The following is a 24,144-nucleotide window of genomic DNA, read 5'->3' as shown; positions in this document are numbered from 1 at the left end:
CAAATATAAAGAAATAAAGCACATGGAGGCAGGTGAATGAGACTAGACAAGACTTAACCACTTACATATATGCTTCCATTTCTATCAGGAATCTGTATTAAAAGTATCTCAACATACTATGAGATGAAAGGCTAATGCTATGATGTATGTAGACAAGACAGGTTAACTCAGTTGAGAACTCCTAAAAATAAAATACTGATTGTGCTTGTTTTTCCCTGCAGCATCCAGAGCATTCATAGACTAGTATGAAAACTCTAAAACATGAAAGTTAATAAAAGTGAAGGATGCTTCATTCTACTGTTATCTATAAACCTAATACCATGTATGACTTAGAAATATGAAATTTTTACTTAATATATATTTATATGTAATAGCATTTTTAAGGACTATGTTTGTAATATTTAATTCCTGATACTTTACTCCTTAGGTTTTAAAAATAGTTTTGAGTATTTTTTAAATCTGGGATATACTAGGGACTTAATAGAAAAAAATTAAAATCTATACAGCTTGAGAAAAAGAATAGGTTGTATATTAACCTGTTTATTAGAGAAATCACCCAGGATTATTCCCAACAAGTTTTCTTTTCTGTCTTTTGTTTTTTGGTATGTATTAATTACTGATAGTACTGGATAATTTCACTATAAGTTTTCAGAAAATTACTTTGTGAATCTTCACAGAGTTGTCCTGAGTTTATCAATAAACTTATATTTCAGCATTAAATGTTGAATTAATACGTTTTGGGAGTTAGAATTTTTTTTTAAATGTGACTCTAGTAAACCAGAAAAAAGAAAAGAAAAAGCAATAGATAATTCAGGCTCCTCTTCCTGATTCTAAATACCTTTCCCTCCTTCTTTTCCTCTTTCCCTCTCCCTCCCTCCCTCCCTCTCTTCCTATTCTTTTCAAATACTGCCTTTGAAAGTCCATGTAAGTTAATTTTGTGAATATCTACCTTAAATCGTGTGTGTGTGTGTGTGTGTGTGTGTGTGTGTGTGTGCGCGCGCGCGCGCGCACGTGCTTGGGAACTGAACCCAGGGCTTTGTGCATACACCCTAACCCCCAACCTTTAGCTTTTGGACACCAAAAAGAAATATTATATTCCTTGGAACACCAGACTTCAACAGCTGGGTCAATTCTGAGGAATGTGCATCCTTTGATTAGTGAAACGATCTAATGTCAGGCAAGGAAAAATTCACCATAACCCTCCGTAACCCTCCTCCCTTTATTTTACATATAATAGTGCTGAAAGAAACCATTTGAGGCAGGCCTATGTTGCCAACAGAAAATAATTTAAGCAATTATATGGGATTTTTTTTAGTTTGTTATTGGCAATACTGAATAACTGAATTACTTGACATATTGACTATGTAGATATGACACAGATTTTTCACTATAAGCTTGAGAAAACAGTCCAAAAATACTATTTCAATATTCATGGTCAAGAATGCACAGATTAAAATGATTCACATGGTGAGATGTTTTAACTAACAGTGTTATTGCACTGCCTCAAGCCTTTTTGGACTAGATGTTGAATAAGCAGTTTACAGTCATTTTTGTGCCTTGGCCTATGTACATGACACTGTGACAGAAGGTGTTGGCATAGTGAGATGAGAAGATCACAGGGCAGCTCTTGAATGAAGCAGACATAGGACAGTCCACGCTGAGTTTTTATATGAGCTACACAAATACAGATATAAAATACATCTAGCGAGCTGTTTGGGCAGCATGATGCTTTATCAGAATACTAGTGATTAAACTAGAAATTCATATTGTTTTGAGAAAAAAGAGGAATACAGTATTCATTAGGCTATAACTAAATAGTAATAGGACCCAAGTTGTCATGCAATTATGATTTAGAATGTGAATTACTTCTTAAAGAATCATAATAAATTGAGAGTCCCACTAAGTCATGTGTTACACTAGTTTTCATGAAATGAATAGGCAACCCTCCCCCAAAGCCCCCCAAACAAACTAACAAACACCTCCAACTAACCAACCAAATAACTCTGAAATAACCACCTCCAACCAATCAAAAATCCTCAATAAAATTATTGTTTTCAGTATAATTTCAAGTATTATTATCAGTATTATTTAAGTATTATAATGGCTACTGAATTCTGTGAAGGTGAAATTTTAATGTATCTTGGAAATTCCTTTATAAATTTAGTGGAAGAATTTCCAAGTCATCCTGTCTTTAACATCAGAATTTATTGCACCCTGCAGGGTCCCACAGGGTCCATCCCACTTTGGTTGGAGTAGTTGTGTTGAGACAGTGTAAGGACTGTATAATGTGCTGCATTATATGTAGTCCTTGGTCATTACTCAGCTCTAGTGCTCACAAGGACATAGGGCTCTATCTAAATTTTATGTCCTTGTATTTAAAAAAAATTGAAATTAAAAATTAGCTTCACCATTATGTTTCTAGATCAAAAAGATTAATTTTAAAACAAAGTAAAACAAAGTCTCCAATAAAATCTATATTAATAGAAATCAATACTTTAGATTTCAAGACAAAATTTAATGAAGAATTTTTTTTTTTGTACTGGGAATTAAACCCTGTGGTGCTCTACCACTAAGCTATAACCCCAGTCCTTTTAATTTTTTATTTTGAGATAAGGTCTCATTAAGTTGTTCAGGCTGGCCTCAAACCTGCAATCCTCCTGCCTTAACCTCCTGAGTTGCTGGAATTACAGGTGTGTGTCACTGTGCCCAGCTAAGAAATCTTTTTTTTAATACCAAAAGCTTTTATTCTCATAGTTTATTTTGACAAATGGCCAATCATGGTAAATCTGGAATCACATTGATTATGAATTAATTTATGAAATGTTTTCATAGGTTTACAAATGTTTAAAGCAAGAAAGATGGACTCACATATTGAATATTCACAAAATGATGAAGTATATTTAAATTTAGAGGAGGGGGTATAAAAGACTCTCAAAGTCTTAGTCATTGTAGGAAGCTATCTTCCTCTAGAAGAAATTGGTGTTTGTCTAGTAAACATTACAAATTTAAGGCAATTAGGTTAAAAAATGTGCTACCTAGTTTTTGTAGCATGCCATTGTCAAAATAATGTCAGTCTCTCTTTTCAAAACCACATGGGGCAGATTTATGTATGTGTATAATTTAGAAAATAAAAATTCCCTCTATTTTACATAATAGTAGTTATATTCTCTCTCTCTCTCTCTCTCTCTCTCTCTCACACACACACACACACACACACATATTCACACACACACACACATATTAAAATTTTTGACTGTTTAGGAAGCCACAGAAGAATGTGAGAATACTAAGTAATTAGAACACAAACGCGAGTTAAATTATTTCTTTTGGAATACTTTTTTTTCTTTTAATACTTATCTCCAGGTTGTGAGGCATTGTGCTAGGCACTTCCCTATAAACCATCTCATTTAAGTTATAATAATCTTTTTGAGAAACCTAAGATTTATAATAAAATTAGATACATTAATTTCAAATGGTCACCTAAATATATGTTTACATGAGAGAATTTTTAAAAAGTCTATTCCCAAAAATGACTTATTTGTAATTAGATGTATAGCAAAGTATAATTTTTCAATATGGCTTTCTCTCCACCCCTAATATCTTTCACTAAAGTTTTGTTTAAATGGCTATTACACTTTGGGTCCAGGGCCATATAAAAACTACCAAAATAATTTTAATTTTCCCTGATTGAAGTATTTGTTACCATTGAAAATGAAAAGGGTAATATTTGTATTTTCCTTTTGTTATACTGCCTTAAAAATAGACATACTAATTGGTTACAAACACACTGCGTGTACACACACACACACACACACACACACTTATTTAGTAGAAAGTTAGCATTTAGGATGATGCCATGAGATAAATTAACAAATTAGGCATCATCCTTCTCATCAACCAGGCTATTTACCTTTGAAGTTCAAAAACTTAGTAGAGGCTTAAGAAATACTGTGTCTTTGGGACGAGTGGTCTCAATAGTAGTGTGCCTAGTAGCATGTACAGGGTCCTGGGTTTGATACCCAGCACCACCGAAAGAAAACAAACCTGTTTTTTATTATTATTATTTTGGTTAATCATGGTAGAACACATTGTGTCATTGTTTTGTTGATCAAATCATGTCAACATACTCTATGGAGACAGTTCCTCTGTCCTTAGGCCTAAGTTTTCTGACCTCTTGGGCATCCTTTGGCTTTGGGCTTCAGGTTCCTGTTGCTAATGTCCTATTGGTCCTGCCTTTGACTTGGTACCTGAGGTACTCTTAAGCAGGAAGGCCCTAGGGAAGGATTGCTGGTGTGTACTGTGGATAGAAGAGGAAGGAGGCATTTGAATGGGCAGGATGTGAGATTTGATTACAAGAATCTTATTTCAAACCAGGATGGTGAAACCTGACAAGGGAGAAGGCTGACTCATACCCACAAATGATTTCCATTATTCTCCAGGACCCTGCAGGGAATGTTGATAAGATGCCCAGTAACTTTCTCCTTTAAACATTTTCTTCCATTTACATTCACTTCTTCAAACAAAGCAGCACAAGCAAGCAAGCCATATAAAACAGAAAAGATTCCAGATTGAAAGTAAGGTACTAAGAGCAGACATAGCCATTATATAGTTAATTAAATGTTATTAAAAATGTTCTAGTGTGATAATGGTACCTCATATTTGCTTAATAAACATTTTTTATATGTTCACTTTTGTTTTTTTCTGCTTTGATATCATACTTTTAAAAAATTGTATAAGTTTGGAACTTGGCTATGTGTGACAAACCTAATGTTTTGTAAGTTGCATGTTTTAATTTTTCTTCTTTGGTTTTGAACTAAATAAGACTTTTGCCAATTCTTTAGTGATATTTTTCAGAGCATATACATAATAATTCTGGTGATAGCATTAGAATGAATAAGTAATTTGGGAAATAGTAGATATTGCTTTTTGTGTATTTGTTTTCCTTTCAAAAAACTTCTAATTTTAATTAAACATTATGATTTGAGTTTAATTCGCAGGTTCAAAACATTGCCTAACCCATATGCTGAATAAGAATTTTAGAAGCATCTTGTTCTAAAGATGGGACAAAAATCTGGCTGACAATGAATTTCTGGCCAGCATACACAGATGTCTGTAGGGAGTTTAGAAAACACCTGCTATTTCACCAGGGTCAGTTCAGGGGTGTTTCAGGCTCTCCTTGAAATCTTCAAGTGGAATGGGAACTGTAGGTTTCCAAGCTCATCAACCCAATAGCTTCATCTTCACAGATCCATGATTCTTAAACAACTTCCACTTTTGAGTTCATATTCAGCTTCCCACTAAGGGCAGAAAGGTCAAAGTAACATTTATTGTGGATCCAGAGTGCAGACCAGGGCACTGTTAAATATTCAGCTAAAGTCGTGACTTTGTTGTGATTTAGAGGCAGCAGGGTGAAATATTTCTGAAAGTGCAGTGCAGAGAGAGGATAGCCACAGTATGATCAGATATTTGGGAGTAAGAAAGAGAAAACTGAGAAATTATCATAAAAAAAAAGAAAAGAAACTCTTGGGATGTAGTTAACTTTTGGCTATATGAATGGGTAACCAAAAGTCGTGAATTTTCTTTCAAGTTCTGCTTACCATATCCTTTCTTGGCAAGTAGAATTCTACTTTATCTCGGACTGACCACTAGAGGACACTCCAAGTGGAGAATAACAATCAGGATGGCGCCTCATGACTTCCTTCTGAACCTGTTAGCTCAGCTTCTGCTCTGTCACTGTTCTGTCTCTTGGGTCTTGATTCTTTATTTTTATTTTTTATTATTTATTAGTTACACACGACAGTACAATGATCTTGACATATTATACATTTGAATCAAATGGGGTATAATTTCTCATTTTTCTAGGTGTACAGGTTGCAGAATCACCTACGTGACTGTATAACCAATGTGATTCTGCAACCTGGGTCTTGATTCTGAAAGTTTGTTTTTATTATTTGATTCTGAGAAGCTGCTTTTACTATTTAGTATGCCATCAAAAATCTGTTTCAGGTTGAAACATAGCAAAAATAATAAAAACTCTTCAGCCACATTGTCACGGTGGGTGGAAGATAAACTACATTGCTCAGATTAGCATTCAACTTTGGTCAGATCAGCAGGTTGGGATGACTTTGATCACAGCATACAGGGTGGGATTAAAAAAAATCAAACAGAACAGTTGAAACGATAACTTAAACACAATTTCTGGGTGGAATCTTATTTTCTTTTGATAAAGTGGGAAATACCTTCATTGAAATACATTGTCACAAGAATTGAGCGAGATCAGTAGAAGAAGGGGACCAGGTAAAGCAGGGAAGGAGGGGAGGGAGATGGGAAATACTGGGAAATGATATTGGCTGAATTATGTTGTTATATTGTGTGCCTGTACGAATACACAACAACAAATCCCACCATTATGCACAACTACAATGCAACAATAAAAATATTGAAAATAAATAAATGAGGAAAAAAGAAATACATTGTTGCTATATTTCAGACAGTTGTTATAATTGAAAACCTGTGTATTTGGAAATTATGGGGTGGAACTTGAATTTGGGGAAAAGTAAAATAGGATGTTTTTCTTGTTTATCAAGGGTAATTTGGAAATATCTTAGATGATAAGAAGTAATTTCTTCAGGACAGAAAGTGAAGTTGAAATTGTGACCTCAATTCTAATTTTCATGTAAATAGTAAATATTTCATCTAAATTACATAGAAGTAGATATGTAGACCTAATACAATTTCTGTTTTAAAATGTACTAGTTTACTTACATTTTTTTCTTAGTCTTTCTTCCTTTTTTTTGTTCTTGTATCTTTAGCTAGCCTTGAAATGACTTATTATTATAATAGGCAATTTCCCCACCTTTCTGTGTTTATATGTATATTTATAGGTTAAAATGCTTTTAGACTTAGTAAAGAAGAGATTATGCATTAATGGCAATGATAAATATGGATTTATGGAATTAAGTCAGGCTGTTTTAAAAAGGCAAGTAGAAGAAATGGTTATTGAAACCACTAATGGATAGCAGTATATCACAATAAGTGCTAAGTTGAAAAATACATAGGAGATTCACCAAGATTTTATATTTGAGACATTTCTTCTTTCTCAGCAGGTATTAGCTTTTAAATCTTTTCATATCTACTTAGATTTTATAGTTTCCTTTTGCTTTCTTTTTTCTTTTATCTCCTTCTTTTTTAGTTTGTTTGGAGAACAACATTATAGTGGCAAAATATCCAATATATTTTCAAATCCTTGTGGACCTCCTGTATAAAGATCTGGAATCAAGCTAAATGATTTCTGCATATCAAATTTTAAATATTAGAAATTTAGAGGTCTAAGCAGAGAATCATGATACATCCCTAAAATGTTACCTATAAACAATAAGAAGTAAGAAAGAACATTAAAATGCTTCATTTTCAACCATGTAGCCATTGAATATACTATTAAAATGTAAAATTTTTATAGACCTTTTCACTAGTATTAAATTTTGCTTCAGTTATTTATGATAGACTATTGTTCACTATTTTCGACAAGCAATTAATCTATCTGAAAACATTTTTGATTTTTGTGTTTTGTTTTAGGTGTCAGAAATTGAATCCAGGACCTCACACATGCTAAGCAAGCACTGTGCCATTGAACTACATCCCTAACCCTGAAAAACTATTTTTAAATTCATCAGATAATTAGGAAAGATAACTCATAACCTCATGCAATCAATCAACAATTTGCTGTTTGAAAAACTAAACTATGATTAAAAATAATTATATATCAGGTTATAAACCATCCATTTCTTAAGAAAATAGTTCTTTGAAAAATAATATCATTTGTTACTGCTGTATACTTTCTTGGTTTGATCATGAAGTGATTTTTCTCCATTCTCTAAAGTGACATTTTTTTCATAACCCAGATCATCCTCAGCCTGGTTGTTGGACCAGGCAGCCCCATGAGACTGAGTTTGTACCTTAGTGCCTGGTGTTGAATATAGAGTGCTCAACTAGTATTTACTAAATGAATGAACAGTGGAATGATAGTCAAATTCAATGAGACAATATTTCTGAGTTTGGATTAGAAGTATTTCTAAAGTTTGATTTGCTTTTGTTTCAAAAGATCAAGTGGCTTCCTGCAGCCCTCTGCCTAATGTGCATGTCACATTGCATCACGAATAATGCATTCTCCTCTTTAGCCAAGGGGTGTGTATCTTATGGCCAGAATTCCAAATTGGCAAACATATGTGCTAAACATGGTCCATGCCAATTAGCTCAAGTCATTACCATTTGGCACGATCCACTGCTACATTAAGCAAACTGCATGGCTGTAAATTCACTTCTAGCTTTATTTACACAATTCCAAATATTAATAGTAAAAAGCCTCTAATTAAACATACTTTCCAGTGATATATCAGAATGCCAGACTTGAAGCCAGATGACATGCTGAGGCAGGTCCCACTATTCACCAGTGACCTGTGTGAACTTGAGCAAAGAACAAAAACCTCTCTTGTCCTTGATTGGTAATTCAGAAGATTGTTGTGAGAGAAGAAACTATACATCCATAAGGCTTTTTGTTTTTTTCACAACTCAACCCTCAAGAAAACATAGTTGTATTATTGATTTTGCTTGGCTAGTGTCTACATGAAAGTGAGACAGTTAATAATAAGAAATTAATGGGAATAGACACTTGGCACATAGTCTTCTTGTTACCTAATAGAGTCACATAAGGGATGCTTGCTTCAAAGCAGTTGGTTGTGCCAGAGTGAAGAAATTTCTGGTGAAATTGTTTAGAGACTAGTTAAGCCAACTGCAGGGATCCACTTAGTATATCATTCTTGTATATGTGGACCTACCTGAGATGTATATTGATGCCTATTTTATCCTCTTATGGATGGTCTCAATCTTTGGGCAAAGTGCACTGTTGTTGAGAACCAGAAGAATCAGATCAGTCTTTCCTGGGACTGTGCTATTTTGAAGTCATTCAAATAGTTTACATATTGACATTTGTCCCTGGTCTCTGAGTTAGTTATCAATGAATGAACTCTCTCAGCAGCAGACATTTTCAGTAGTCCTCAGGGTACCAATTCTATATTCCTGCCTATAATCTATATTGAGGCAGTGCTTCTCAAGTTGGGAATGCATTATCCGGGGGGATACAAAAGAAGTGTCCTACATTATAAGAATATTAATTTTGTTAGTTCACAAATAATACAAAACATCATTTTAAAATATTGAAACAAGTATTTCACAGAATAAAATGCAGCATTTACATGAATTTTAATGTAAAACTTATAAGACTTCGAAAGAACTCTTGTCTGGTAGGCATACTTCCAGATCTTTCCAGGCATACATGTTCATTCTCTGAGTTAGGTGCAGTTCATGGAAGAGGTTTAGAAAGCACTGCACAGATGCATCTTGGGAACCCTCTGTCACCAAACTGTCTCCCTGTGGAATACCAAATTCAAAGATTTTTTAAAGAGGAAAATTTTCTATTTTTCCTAACGAAAGACTATTGGCCCAGAGGAACTAGGATGAATTGAAGGATAAACTTTCCATGGGATATTTTAGAAAATTCTTTAAAACTTAAACCAATGAAAAGGAAACAAAGACACTTCCTCCACTTAGATTGAAGGGACAGAGTTTTTAGGGAAAACACTTCCATGAGCCTTGTCCTTGACTAGGCAAGGCTACTCATGTTAGGAATTCTGGAGCAGACACATGAATAGTGAGAACTTAGTCAATTGTCAGGACTACAAGATAAGTCCACTGTGCAGTGAAATTAATTTAAAAAATTGAGATATATCAGTAACAGACATCAGACAATAACTGCTTCATGAGGCTATATAAATAAAATGATTTTCATAACTTACTTGCTATTCATCTAATAGCCAATAAAACTGTTTGACTTTGAAAAACTATATATAGAAAATTCAAACACTCTAGCTTTACAAAAAATGATCAATGTTTAGTTTTAGACACTGAAATAAGTATGAGTAATGTAAATATCAATGATAATGACCATAAACTCTTAAAGGTTATGTTTTGAAACATAAGAAACAGAAATTCAAAGTACAGTGAAAACAAAATGTTTTAAATAATTATTTTTAGCAGCAGGGCTGCTTAGATTTCAACTAAAGATCAAAGCTTGTTTTCTTATCTGAGATTTAATGACCAGATTTTGTTAATAAAGAAATGTTAAAGCCTGAAGCTAGGTTTTAATATTTGGGCTATTTTTTTCTCCCTAAGTTTTTTCTTTCTTTAACAACTAGAATAAAATATAGAATGCTTTTTTCCCCCTTTACACAATAAGCTTTACTTTTAATTTGGCTCATCATTTTCCTATTTCCCTGAAATTTATACCCACAGGTGCAAAATGTATTTTGCTGAAGCAAAACCTGGACATTCATGGGAGACAAAGGAATAATTCATTTGAAGTTTTAAGGGAGTTTGACATCATTTTTTTCTTGGTTTTCATTTGGGCAAGACTGAGACCCAAAGAGATTGTGGAGGTTTATACAGGATCGCACATCTGGTCACTGCACATCTGTGATCAGAGCCTCGATTCCTGTGAAGTACGGTGGATTGGAATGACCAGGGCTCCAGGACAGACCTTCCCAACAGGGAACCGCCCGCATGTGCCTTAGTGCCTCTGGATTTCACCATTCTCGGTAGAAAATGCTGGAAGTGGCTTTCATCAAGGTTACCACTCCCAAGGAGATGGATCTGGAAACCTGATGAAGGTAGTTGCTGAAGGGGTTTCTGATGAAAGTAGTTACTGAAGGGGTTGCTGTCATCTGTGGCTTGGGCAGAATTCCTATCCTGCAAAAGAGAAAAACTTCCCAAACCATTACAGAGAAACACTCAGTGACCCATTTCTAGGCTTGGGCTCTTTCCTTTGTAACTCATGTTGAAACAAACTCTCTCTCTATAATGGGTGGCAGTCTTGTTTAAATGGCTCTGCTTTTAGTTTTTCAAAAGACATTTTCTGGAATTTCTATTTTGGCATCTCTACATTATTATAGATCTTTAGTTTGAAAAGTTTATATTGAATATAAGAGAAAAATGTAGTCAGGTTGAGATGGACAAAATAGTTTTTTAAAAAATCTAGTTTCCAAATATGGAGTGCTAATTTTTAAAAAAAGTTTTATGTATTTTATGTAACCCTTTATATATTTTTCAGGATTTTAAAAAAATGCATTTCTCTAATAGGCTATGGCATGATGCATAACCTATTGGCAAAATTTCAAGCTTCCATTCCAAATATTGTTATACCTGGTCATTAAATCTTGTTGATTTCCATGATTTATAAATAAAATCACAAATGCTACAACTAAGCAAAAGCAAAAAAGAAAAACATACCCTATGGATTATAGCACAAATAAATAAAAATACTGTATTCCTTTAAATGAATGTTCTTATAAGAGCTTTATAACCCAAAGCAAGATATGAGAGATGATTTAAGAAGAGGTTGCAGTTTTGCAACCGAAGTCTGTATAGCTCCTCCAGGCAGTAGCTGTGAAGGAAATACCTGCGTCTCAAAGACTTGTTTCCACATGTTCTTGACACTTCTGCATCCAGGCCCCGTTATTTACAACGTTATGCATTTTTGCAAGCTCAAAGCACCTTACTCCTCATAATTATGAATGCATGCAGTGACATTTCATCCTTTCATGTGCAAATTCTAAAATTCATTGTAACATAAAAGTTAAAACTTGAAAATCTGCCTACAATTTGAAATGAAAGGATCAAAAATGTCAGACATTGCAGAGGAACTGGTTCCTAACAGAGCTCTCTTTATTGGTTTACTGTTCTTCAGTTGTTTTTGTTTGTTACAAAATGCAGTCTTGACTCTTTATTTAAACAGTACTTAAACTAAACTGTTCATGCCATGCAAAAAATAACATTTTATGCACTTTTTTTGGGGTATAGGGGCTTCCCATGATTTAGTTCACAGGCATTATTAACCGTGTTTTAAGAAACAAGTTTTTTTTTTTTTAATTATTGCTTTTGTAACTAGTCACATGCTGGTTTCACGTGTGGGACAATAACCTGTGTCGCCTGGGTTGGAATGAATTTCTGGGGCAAACAAGTGGTTTTCCATCTTGCACCCTTCTTGACTACTCTCCTTTTTGACTTCACCCACAGCGTGACAAATGTCTTGCCTACAGTTGTGACTTGTGTTTTGAGGGGAGGAAGAGCCCACACAGCCCTCTTCTCTCAAAGGGTCTCTCCCATCACTAGGCTTATCTGCAAAGCAGTTGGGGCTAGAGACCGCTTGCATGTCCGGCCTGGCCCCTTGGAGCTCCAAGAAGTCTTCGTCTTCTCCAGTATCTATTTCAGTGAAGCTTCTCCTCTCCCTCGAAGAGAAAGGAAATAGTTTCTGTTTGGGAAACCGAGGGGACAGCCCTTTGGAAGGTCCCTGACAGTGTGCTGAAACATCAGCACCCAGCAAGGGTCTGTCTCCCTGGGGAAGGGTTTCTTCCAGGAGGATGGTACTGATGTGCTGCGGGGTGGTAAGAGAAAAGTCAGCTGTGGTTACTGGCAGTGGCCTGGCTGTGCTGGGTGGAGTCTGGGGAGCACTGCCTCTGTTTTCCTGAAAGTTCACTTTGAGGGATCTGGACTTTAATGGGTTGCTCCCTTTCAGCGAGCTCTTAGGGCTGTCAGTGGTACTGTCAGACGGCACAGGACCATGTAGCCCACACTGGGCACCACTGGCATCAAGGTTCACAGTTATATCGATTGGGGCATATTCCAGGGTGGCATCCCTGGCATCATGCCCTTTCTCTCTGCTGAGTGTTAGAAATGGGGGGCCTCTGGCTCTTTGGTGCTCATCTATCCCCGGGAGGTCAGTGGGGAACTTCATCTGCAAGTGAGATGCAGAGGGTGGTGGCAGGGGTGATCTCTCTGTCTCTGTGAAGTCAGTGGCACAGCTGGTGAAGCTGTCGATGCTGGAGGTGCTCTTCATGTCCACAATGACCTCGGTCTGCGCCACGGCCAGCTGCTCCTGTGGGTAGACCACTTCTTCCATTTCTATCTCTTCTTCATACACAGATGGCCTCTCAGGCTGTTCTTGGCAGTCTGGGTTCGGGTGAGAATGAGGCTGTGTCTTGGTGATTTCATTATACAGCATCTCCAGTTTCTGGGCACTCAGATGCTGTGGGCTGGAGGAAGAAGTGTTGTTCAGCTGCTCGTGGGAGTCTTTCTGGCTAACCTCCTGGTACTTATTCTCATAAGATTTGTTGGAGCTTGTTTCTGACAGAGCCTTCCTGGCCCACTTCCACCGGCTTGGGGACAGGTGATTATCATCAGCCGAGTCCTTTGTATTGGCTGACTCTCCAGCCTTCTCAACAGCCACGTCTATCAGTTCCATACTTCGAGCGAAGGCATCTTTTAAGTTCATAGAAACAATGCTTCCATTCCTTTTGGCCCGCTCAAGAGCCTCTCTCCTTTTAATGGCCTTCTCCTGACGTTTCTGCTCTTTATAAAACTCAGAAAAATTGTTCACAATGATTGGGATGGGAAGGGCAATAACCAGAACCCCAGCAATACAGCAGAGGCCTCCCACAATTTTCCCTAGTAATGTTTTAGGGTAAATGTCACCGTAGCCCACGGTGGTCATGGTGATGGTGGCCCACCAAAATGATGCAGGAATACTGGTGAACTTGGTAGCATCTTCATCCTTCTCAGCGAAAAATACCAAGCTGGAAAATATCATTATCCCCATGGCCAGAAATAATATCAACAAGCCCAGCTCATTGTAACTCCGTCTGAGGGTGAACCCCAGAGACTGCAGGCCCGTTGAATGTCTGGCGAGTTTCAGGATCCGAAGGATGCGCATGATTCGGAAGATCTGGACCACACGCCTCACGTTTTGGAACTGCAGTACACTCTTGTTGGACTCTGTGAGGAAAATGGTGACATAGTATGGTAAGATAGCCAGCAAGTCAATGACATTCAGCGGGCCTTTAAAGAACTTCCATTTATTTGGTGAGGACAGGAACCGTAAAAGGTACTCCATGGTAAACCAAGCAATACACACAGCCTCCACGTGTGCCAACTTGCGGTTGTCGGTGGGTTGTCCAAATTCATCATTTTCCTGCAGCTCTGGAAGTGTGTTGAGAGACAAAGCAATGGTGGACAGTACGATAAACAGGATAGACACGATGGCCAAGATCTGGAAAAGAGGAGAAAGGTCAAGTTAGTAAGTCCTCTTGGTCGCTTAGGTGGCCGGGCAACCTGTGGATCCGTGGTTCTCTAAATGATATGGAATGCTCCAAGTTATTCCAATAAGGATTTAAGAAGATAAACTTTTCAGCCTAAAGTTCTCTAATGAATACAAACACATTCACTCTTCATGAGTTCATTTCACTTAAAAGCTGAATGCACAGCTGGGAGCAGTGGCTGCACACCTGTAATCCCAGCAACCTGGAGGCCAAGGCAGGAGTATCAAAAGTTTGAGGCCAGCTTGGGCAAATTAGCAAGCCACTATCTTAAAATAAAAAATTTTAAAAAGGAGATGGCTTGGGTGCAGTTCAGAGGTAAAGTGCCTCTGGGTTCAATCCCCAGGTTTTTTTTTTTTTTTTAAAGAGCCTAATGTACATTTAAATTCTAGGACCTAATTAATTTGAACAAAGTCAAGTCCCCTTTCCATGCCATTGTTCTTAGGCACAGTTGTGTGGGTTTTCCACCATTGGATGTGGGCCCCATATGGCTAGAACAGTATTTTTTTTAAACAATCATCTTTTCTTTCTTAGCTAGCTGTAATTTTTCTCTCTTAACCATCCTGTTGTTTCCTTAAGTGAATTGTCTTACATACTATATAAGGTAAACAGAATTCATGATTGCTATAAGTTTTATTATATAACTAAGAATATAAATGCAGAACATAAATGTGGAGGGAGAATATGGCACTCTGTATGACACTACTTCTCCTAAGAACAAATACTTCTTGTGTGTAGTAAGACATTGGAATCAAGTCAGGATAGCCTTTGTTCTGGGATGTGTGCACTCTGGGCCAACATTGTGTGGGAAAGGAACATTATGAGTTATTATGGTTTGGACATAGGTGTTCCCCTCAAAAGTTTAGGTGTTAAGACAGGAGTGTTTAAAGCTGAAATGTTTGGATCATGAGAACTGTAACCTAATTGATGAATTATTCCATCTCATGAATTAATAATTTCAATGGACTACTCTATTGGGTGGTTGGCAGGTGGGGTGTGCTGGAGGAGGTGGGTCACTGGGGCACGCCCTTGGGGATTGTATCTTGTCTCCTTTGCTCCTTCTTCTCTGTCTGTTTCCTTGTCAGCACAAGTTAAGTAACTTTCCTGCCTTGTGTCCTTCCACCATGTTGTTCTGTTTCATCTCAGGCCTAGAGCAATGGAACTGGCCAACCATGGACTGAATCTCTGAAACATGAACCCCAGATAAACTTTTCCTTCTCTTGTCAGGTCTTTTGGTTACAGCAACAAAAAGTTGACTAATATGTAAGCTAAGTCAAGTCAGGCAAGATAAAGAGCTTGAAGAATGATCATGGTGATAGTGCAAGGCAAATATTCTAGGCAGAAAAGGTAGTAGCTTGGAAGGAAAGAGGAAGAACTCAGAAAGAAGTAAGAAGAGGATTGAATAACTGGGTTTTAGAGTCAAGAACTCTGAATCTGTCCCTGACTTTCACTGTTTGACCTTGGGCAAATTATTTAATATATCTATCTCAGATTGCAAATACGGTGAGTGAAGGTAATAATCATAGTCACTTCATGATTGCTGTAAAGATTACAGAATATACAGATGTTGCTACATATATAAAAAGTACTCATAATTGTTAGAGGCTGAAATGTCCCAAAAACAAGTATGTAGAAAATCTGTAAAATTATACATTATACAGGCAACCCAAGAAGGGATTTCCTCCCTATAACTCAATGTTCTAGATTTATGGGGTAAACTAGGAAGATTAATGTTTGAAGGCAATGTAAGGAAGATTTTGTTTAGTAAAGGATGCACATTTGGAATATAGTTCTTGGTGGAATAGGAAATCTCTCTTACTTAGGTCAGTTCTGGCTTGGTTTCATCTGACTTTTGGCCATGACCTTGGTAGGTGTCATTGGTCTCAAGTATTATAGGTAGCTTTGAGAAAAAATATACTGACAGTGAGTGTTTCATTTAGAGAGTCAGCGTCTAGTAAACATTTGAAAGGACAATGATTAATATTCTGAAACCACAACTCTACACATCAGATTGAAAAAAAAAATTAGTTTACATCAGGACTTCTTTCTCTATTTCTTTTGCTTTATCCTCTTAAATTTCTCTACTTCCAGACAATTCTCCTTTCCCTTCCTCCTTTCTCATCTTAGGCTTCCGATGCCTTTCATTGTTTGTTTGCTTTTTTTCTTCCTATTCTTTTGGCTCCCATCTTTCCTCTTAAATAGATAAAGAAAACCATAATTTAACATATTTCAGAATGGGTCACAGACATTAAATAAAGACTTAGGTCTCTTTAACTTAAAGAAAAATGCTTTATTATTAGTGTTTGTGGTTTTTTTCCCTTAGAAATAGGTTAAGCATTTTTTTTTTCTGAATATACTTCAGAATTTCCATTAAAAAGGTGGGTAAGTGAATAACAGTAGAAAAAGGTCATCTACTCTAAGAGATGGTGAAAGCTGAAGTTAGAAACTCCCTCAAGAAGGTTTATTTAAATAAACCCCTGGATAATGGGATTCAGATGGTTTATTAAAGGCACCCTGGGAATGCTCACCTTGCATCTCTTCCTTCAGAGGCCAATGGCAGACACCGCCTACAATACTCCATCACTAAAATGTGCCTGAGGGGAAGCATTAGTGAGATCCCATCCATTTACATGGCTCTTACTGTGAGGAACCAGGGCAGCTGTGCATTTTCTAGGTGGTCTCACTGTTACTAATATACCTTTAGACACTTTTGAGTATTGGATTTTCACCATCATTCTTGTACTGATACTCCCTAGATTTTCCACATCTAAATCCATTCCCTTGCCCATTTGGGATGCATTTTACTGATGTTTATTCTTTAAAGAGAAATTAGAAAAGCTGAAATGCAATTGAATTCACTCCACATTCTATTATTTTCCAACCTGCTTTCCTCCTCTGGAGATCCAACCTAAGGCCTTGTGTTTAATAGGCAAGTGCTCTACAACTGCGTCATACCCCCAGCCCCCACATTTCAATCTTTAGGACAAAGCGAAAAATGAAAAGTCCAAAGTGGGCCTTCAGTTTTTTTTTTAATTCCCAATCAGTGCTAGATTTGTAGGCCATTTTATTTCTTCAATTAATTTTTTTTTGGAAAAAAACACAAAATGTTCTATAATATTAATGTAGTCCATAGCCTAGCTGATTACAGTTTAACAAACATGGCTACCTTTAACTCTTGGAAATAAGCAAACACACAAGATGATTGGGAGTACATTCTTGAAGAAAAATAATTACTGAAGGAAAAACCACTCCAGCCCTAAACCACCCCACATTCATATTAAGGAAACCATAAGGCAATGAAATACATTATTTTCTCCTGGTGAAATTCACCCATCAAAACCCATTTGCTCTCAATCTAGAGGAATGGTTTATTTTAAATATCTTCTGAAGCTTGGAGTTCTCCCAGAAAGACAACACTTTAGACAAAATTTTGACCATGTACCAAAGGTGATGCGTGGAGCAATAACCCAAATGCACAGTTATTGTCTTATTGAAGGTTTTTTTATACACAATAAATATAATAAATGTGAAAATTTTCTCTAAGCTAAAGGATGAACTTCTAAACATGAATATTTACATTAGTACAGCAAACCCTCATGGCATTTAGGTGTTGCTTCATTTATCTTAACTGTGCACAGGTTAGGACAGGACTGACTGAAGTTTTTAATCTCCGTCACCTCCAACAACTGACTTCTGGAGCTGGCAGGAGTAGAACTGTTTCTCTCAGCTTCCGCAAATAGACTGATGTTTGTACGTGGCAAAGGAAGTGGAGGTTCCAAGTGATTGTGTCATGTTGGTATGGTCTCCTTGGAGATTTGGATTAGGTCATCTCCAAGTTTCCTTTACCTCTAACATTTGGTGGTTCTGTGTCTAAATTAGAATCTTTTGCTAATTCCAGTCATGTCTGTAAACCAAGCCAAGGACAAGGCAAAAATGACCCTGACATTTTGGTTCAATAGACAAAATAAAATTTTATTGCTTACGAAGTCAAAAATTTAAAAGGGAAGACTTTGAAAAAATATTGCACCATCTATGTTCTGAGTGTTTAATTACCGGGTACAGACATTCTTTCTGGATAAAATGTGCTTCCCTCGTGAATCGTCTGGATGATTACTTTGTATTTTTCATTTAGATATAGATATTCACAGGATCATGTGGAGTTAAGGACAGGACTCCTAACACTTGTATTGGTGGGCACTTGAAGTTCATTATATTGATCTCTGTTTGTGAGAGGGAGTGGGGAAGCTGGAGACTTGCCTCAGTTATGCCAACTTAATGATTTTAATCCTTTGAAGATAATGGTTGTTTTGCAGTGGAAAGAAACACAGGACAAGGAATTAAAGTAACGATACTGCCTCTGCTGACCATGTGGACAAGCCAGTTTCCTCCCCGAGTTTTAGTTCCTTCTTCTCAAAATGAGGTGCCTCACCTTACCTTGGAGGCTTGTTAAGGATCAAATTGGATCACACACAGGCAAGCATCCTATAAAATGTGAGTGTGCTAAGTGTAAAAATGCCAGAGATGTGTCTGGAAGAAATCTCTGACCAGCATTGGAAGAGAATAAAAACACTTAAACTGTTTATTTTCCATGTTAATACAATTCCAGAGCTGTTCCTATTCTCATCTTTAACACTTTCAAACATATTACCTAAGCATCGATTTGCCCAGACCAGTGTATCTTATTTTTTTTTGGACTGGACTATCTAGATTGTCTATATGTGTGGAAAAAAATAGATGTATAGTCCCCTGACCCCACTTTTAGGGATTGAATCCAGGACCTTACGTATATGTGAGGCAAGTATTCTGCCACTGAGGTGCATCCTTTGCTCTTTTTATTTTCTATTTTGACACAAGGTCTTGCTAAGTTGCCCACCTGGACTTGAACTTGCAATCTTCTTGCCTCAGCATCCCAAGTAGTTGAAATGAAAGTCATGCACCTCCCTGAGTGGGTAGGCTGCCAGTATTTATTGAAGAGAGTGAGGTTACTTTAGGTGAGTTTGACCTGCTTCTTGCAGGAAATTTTCTAGGCTTGTCTTCACATGTGGTAATCTGCTGTAAATTCACTGGTATTAAGCATTCCACAAAAATATACCGACATGTATGTACTTCATGAGGAAGGTAACACGTGGTACTTTCTCTCTTCCCTTCCTCTTAAACTCTCCTTCTTTCCTTTCATAAACATATGCTGAGAGGTGATATAAATAAACTGAGTTAAAAGATCTTAACCACTAATAGCACTCCTGCTTTTTTCTTCTTAGTGGGATGCAGGATGTATTTTTCTTAAATCTGATCAACAATGGAAAACAACATGGAGAAAGATGCTGGCAGGAATTTTCAGGATAAAACCAAATTGTTCGAGTTGATAAGAAGGAAAAGTCTTGTGACAAGCATTCTTAGAAAAGCTTGAATAATTTTCTACTTTCGGAATAGGGATACAACACGTTGGCATTTCTGAGTCTTTAAGCCAAATGCCAACCCACTTGTTGAGGGAAGAAGTAAGGAGTTGATAAGAATATCTTGATTTTTCATCCACTCATCTCCTACTTCTAGCTATTTCCCAGAAGACCACTGGGTGCAGCAAACCCAAAAGTAACTCCTTTGATTTCCTCCAAAGGAAGATTCATCTATGATAGTTTTCAGGTCTAGCTTTTCATGTTCCTTGAACCACATGATGGTCTCCTTTGTTAAAGCTAAAACCTCTCAATAGGCTAATAACTCTTCTCCAAAATGTTCCAGAATAAAAGATGTTCCATGCTTAAATATTCTCAGTTGATTTGCATATGCAGGCAAGGCCCCTTTGGGCTAACACCATATGACCAAATGCAAAAACTACATCTCTGTAAGGTTCAGTTGCATTAAAAATTCTTTGGGTCCAAAGGATAACATAAACTCAGGAATTCAATTCTTCCCCAGTTTGTGGAGCTATGGAATGAGGGATGATCCACGTACAAGTTGATTTCATCTGTAAGTCTCCACAATAGCTCCCATTTGGGGAGAAGTGGGACGTGAGAAGTAATCCTGTTCTACATACAATCAATTTCTTTCCCTTTCTTATTCTCACATAGAAACCCATCCTTTGAGAGGAGAGTTTTTGGTTCTCTTATGACTGAAGAAGCCATTTTGATATTTTCCTGGTGTCTTTGTAATGGACTTTGTTTCACTATGATATGTTTCTATATTTGAAAAGATGAGATTCTAAGCCAAACCATGAGGTGAAGGCTGGCAAAGGCAACCTTGATGTTATCACTAGTAACTGCAAAGAAAAGAGCCAGCAGTGAGGTGGAGATAACATGAATCTTAGCACTGACTTCCATGATTAGGCAGTCCCTTCCTAGGTAATTGGTCCTGAGGGACAGTCATCAGGAGCCCGAGAGTGAAAGGAGGGAATGGCCAAGCTTGGCAGAATGCAGACATTACATTCTTTACTAGCTCTCACTGGCAGGGATCCATGGCTTTCCTTTTGGTAGACTGTCTGACTCCCCCCAGGGAAAAGCACAACATGAATGTCCTTCTCTTTCCTGTATGAAATGATAGAGTTTGGAGGAAAGGTGCAAGAAGAAAATGAATGGAGTGCATCCTTTGAATAGGTGTTCATTTAAATTGATAAGCTTAGCATATGTAGATTATAAAAAAAAGGCCTGGAAGAAATATTAAAAATACTCCATTTCTCATTTCATAGGTAAAGAAATAGAGATTGAGGAATTCTATCAAGTGCCTGGTAGTGGGAGGGGTGATAGTGAAAGAGATTTAGAGTCCAAAGGCCTGAGTTTAAATCCCAATTGTGACATGCTTCGTTAGCTTTATGACCCTGGTGTGTTAGTCAGGTTTTCATTACTATGACCAAAATACCTGACAAGAACAATTTAGGGGAGGAAAAGTTTATTTGGGGCTCATTGTTTCAGGGGTTTCAGTCCCTAGCTGGCTGACTTCATTGCTCTGGGTCTGAGGTGAGGCTGAACATCATGATGGAGAGGTGTGGCAAGGGAAAGTCCCTCAGCTCATGACAGCCAGGAAATGGAGAGAGGGATGGGGAGCAGGGGCATGGGGGGCAGCAGGGACAGATATAGTCAGGCCATGTCCCCAGTGACCTACTTCCTCCAACCACACCCAGCTGCCTATAATTACCACTAAGTAGTCCATTCAGTGAGGTTACAGCTCTCATAATCCAGTCTTTTTATTTATGAACATTGCTGCATTGCCTTATACATGAGCTCTTTGGGGGACATTTTCATATCCAAACCATAACACCTGGATATCATAATTAGCTTTTCTGGGACTCCGTAGTTCCTTAGAGAAAATGTGGAAGACAAATGCTTGTTTTGCTTACCTAGATAGCCTTGTTTTGAAGACCAATTAAATATCGTGTATGATAGCATTTTGTAAAGTGTTAACAATGTCAATTATTATTCTTATCTATGAACTTTCCAAATCATATATCAAATTCTGTTGATTCTATATTCATGACCTCAAAGTCAAGATGGTGGTTATTTCAATATTTTACAAAGAGAGTGCAGTCGAGTGCACAGCATAATTAGGACAGTCAAAAGTGCAGCAGGTTCTCAGCAAGATTTCACCAAATGGTAAAAACGAACCAAAAATTCTCCAAGTTGGATTTTTCTTAACAGCTTCCAACCTCCTTGATTCTTCCACTTAACCGAGTTGAAGTGAACTCAGAAGCTGAGAGGAGCAGTCCTCTGGATGCTTGTAGTACTGATTTCCTACATCATTATACACAAGAGGTGCATGGGCACTTTTTGCATTCACCTGAACTCACACAATCTCCCTTTGTAGGCTTGCTTGTACTCAGCTGCCTATTTTTTCAGGGGAGTCACATTTAGGAAATAAAAATATAGCATGCCAGGTTATAGGTGAATTTAATGTTTATATGGGATATATTTAAACAGTGTTTGATGTGTAACTGAAATTCAAATTTAACAAGGCCTCCTGCATTTGATCCAGCAACCCTACCTCCTTGGAATTTTGGTCCAGGGGACAATACCTGCTCCAGGATGCCCAATTGTATTTTCTTGCTCCTGGAAATCTGGAAGTTTGAACTGAGAGATTTGGAGATGAAGATTCACTGGGATGGAGTCATGTTATTTATAGTGCTCCAGAAGCAGGAGCAACAAACTGACATTGTGGGAAGGCTTGGTTTCTGCCTTCTGATAGTACCTTCTGGTAAGGTGTCTATTCCCTTCTCCCTCTTTTGCTGAAGTTAGCCAGAGTTTTAATCAGGGTCTGTTAATATCCATAAACCCATACAATCTTCTTGAATAATCATTTGATAATTTCATAGGAGACTGTTCTGTTTCTCAAATGAAAATTTAGAATTGTGGAAGGCAATGCCTACTGATTTTCTATACAGTTTTCTAACAGAGAAGGCACTTTGCAAATCCACTGTGAACAAAGAAATGAGATAGAGAGAGAGAGAGAGAGAGAGAGAGAGGGCAGGGGAGGGAGGGGAAGGGAAAGGGAATATTTCCACAGAACAGGAGAAAATGGGAATGGACCTTGAAGAAACAAAATAACACCTAATCATCCAAGAAGACAATGAGGGGTACTTTGTCATTTTTGGTTGCTTTCATGAAGCCCAAGGTCAGCCTAAAAGTCTTAACTAGAATTTTTTTAAATTGTAGAATTTTTTAAAAATAGAAATTCATATTAAAAATAGTCCATTCTGAGATAAGAGAACAGGTCTACAAGTTCAATGACATAATTTTTTCCCAGTTTTAAGCTCTATACTTTTTATTAATCCTTTCCTTTTTCCATTATGCTGAATAGATTGTCTTTTAAAAAAAAATCCGTATTCTTTGGGAAGCCTGCTTTTGACTATATATTGGCTTTGGACTTCACCTTCACAAAATAATGCATTTTCTTAAAAGTGTACAGTGTTCATTCTATACCACATTTTGCTATTGTTGTTGAGTATAATTTGGACTCTGCAGTTAATCCAACCAGTTAAAAAAGTGATAATTGCATGTATAGATTCAGGTTTGTGCAAAACCACATTAATCCTCTAGAAGAATTAAAGTGTAGCTTATTCAATAAAATACCAACATACACTTTATATTACCTATATACCTATCATTGTTCCATGTATTCACAAGTAAAGCCCCACAGAAGAATAATAAAAAAGTCATAAAACTGTAAACTTAAGAATACTGTATGTTCCATTTAATAAATATATATTTTCAAGCACAATTTAAAAATATATATGTGCTTATAAATAAAGCATCTTAGATAACGTGGAGACAGGATAAAATAAGAAAATGGACAGCAGCCTCCCTCACTTCTCTCCTTATCAGTTTTCTAATTCTTCATAAGATAATTCATGAAAACTCAAGGGAGAAAAAACAGATCTTGAACATTGATAATGTTCTGAATACTAGCTTATTTACTATCCAGATTCTGTAACATTCTTTTGTTGTTATTGTTAAAATGTTTTCTTTGATCTAAAGACAATTCTAATAATAAATCTTCTTTTTGAGAGAAAATCTTAAAGGACAGGTAAAGGTTTCCAACAGAAAAGGGGATAAAGTACATTATGGGCTGAGAGAAGAAGGTGGGGAATGACTTTGAATCCCCTCCCAAGTTATGACTTGCTCAGAAAATGCCAAGTCATTTTTGTGTGGCTGGGGACATCTATAAAGAGACATGGCATGGAGGCATCTGTGGTGACTTCAGAGATGCTGCATATAAAGGTATAGGCTGTGCACTGTTCAAACCCTGAGGGCTCCAGTCAAGTTATTATAATGTGAATGATACTTCCATCGTTGGTGCAGTGCGTAACTTGTACAACCAATTCCAACCGCCCTGATTTCGGGGAAGTGAGTAGTTTGTTGTGATTGGACAGAGGTGCAGGCTCAAAGGGTGGGATGGGAAACTTCTGGGAAGTTAGACAATGGACAAATTATTCAGGGTATTTTATGCAGTAATGAAGTGT

At 37.0% G+C, this 24,144-nt stretch overlaps 1 protein-coding gene across 3 annotated transcripts in view; it reads right to left on the bottom strand.

Moving 5' to 3' along the window:
* Positions 1-1,993: 1,993 nt before the first annotated feature.
* KCNB2 (potassium voltage-gated channel subfamily B member 2) overlaps positions 1,994-24,144 on the bottom strand; it is a 399,822-nt gene continuing 377,671 nt past the window's right edge. For 2 of the 3 annotated variants that reach the window (XM_081265861.1, XM_081265860.1), the window contains exon 3: positions 10,747-14,155. In XM_081265861.1, the coding sequence (XP_081121987.1) occupies positions 11,999-14,155 (2,157 nt within the window). In that variant the 3' untranslated portion in view covers positions 10,747-11,998. Of the gene's footprint in view, positions 9,427-10,746; positions 14,156-24,144 lie in introns of those variants that run through there. The other variant, XR_014018748.1, reaches the window with a different exon arrangement.

The sequence above is a fragment of the Spermophilus citellus genome, assembly GCF_964194105.1.
Source record: "Spermophilus citellus genome assembly, chromosome: 14".
NCBI lineage: Eukaryota > Metazoa > Chordata > Mammalia > Rodentia > Sciuridae > Spermophilus > Spermophilus citellus.
The sequence above is the reverse complement of the archived record's forward strand: the minus strand, read 5'-3'. Positions and strand labels throughout refer to the sequence as shown.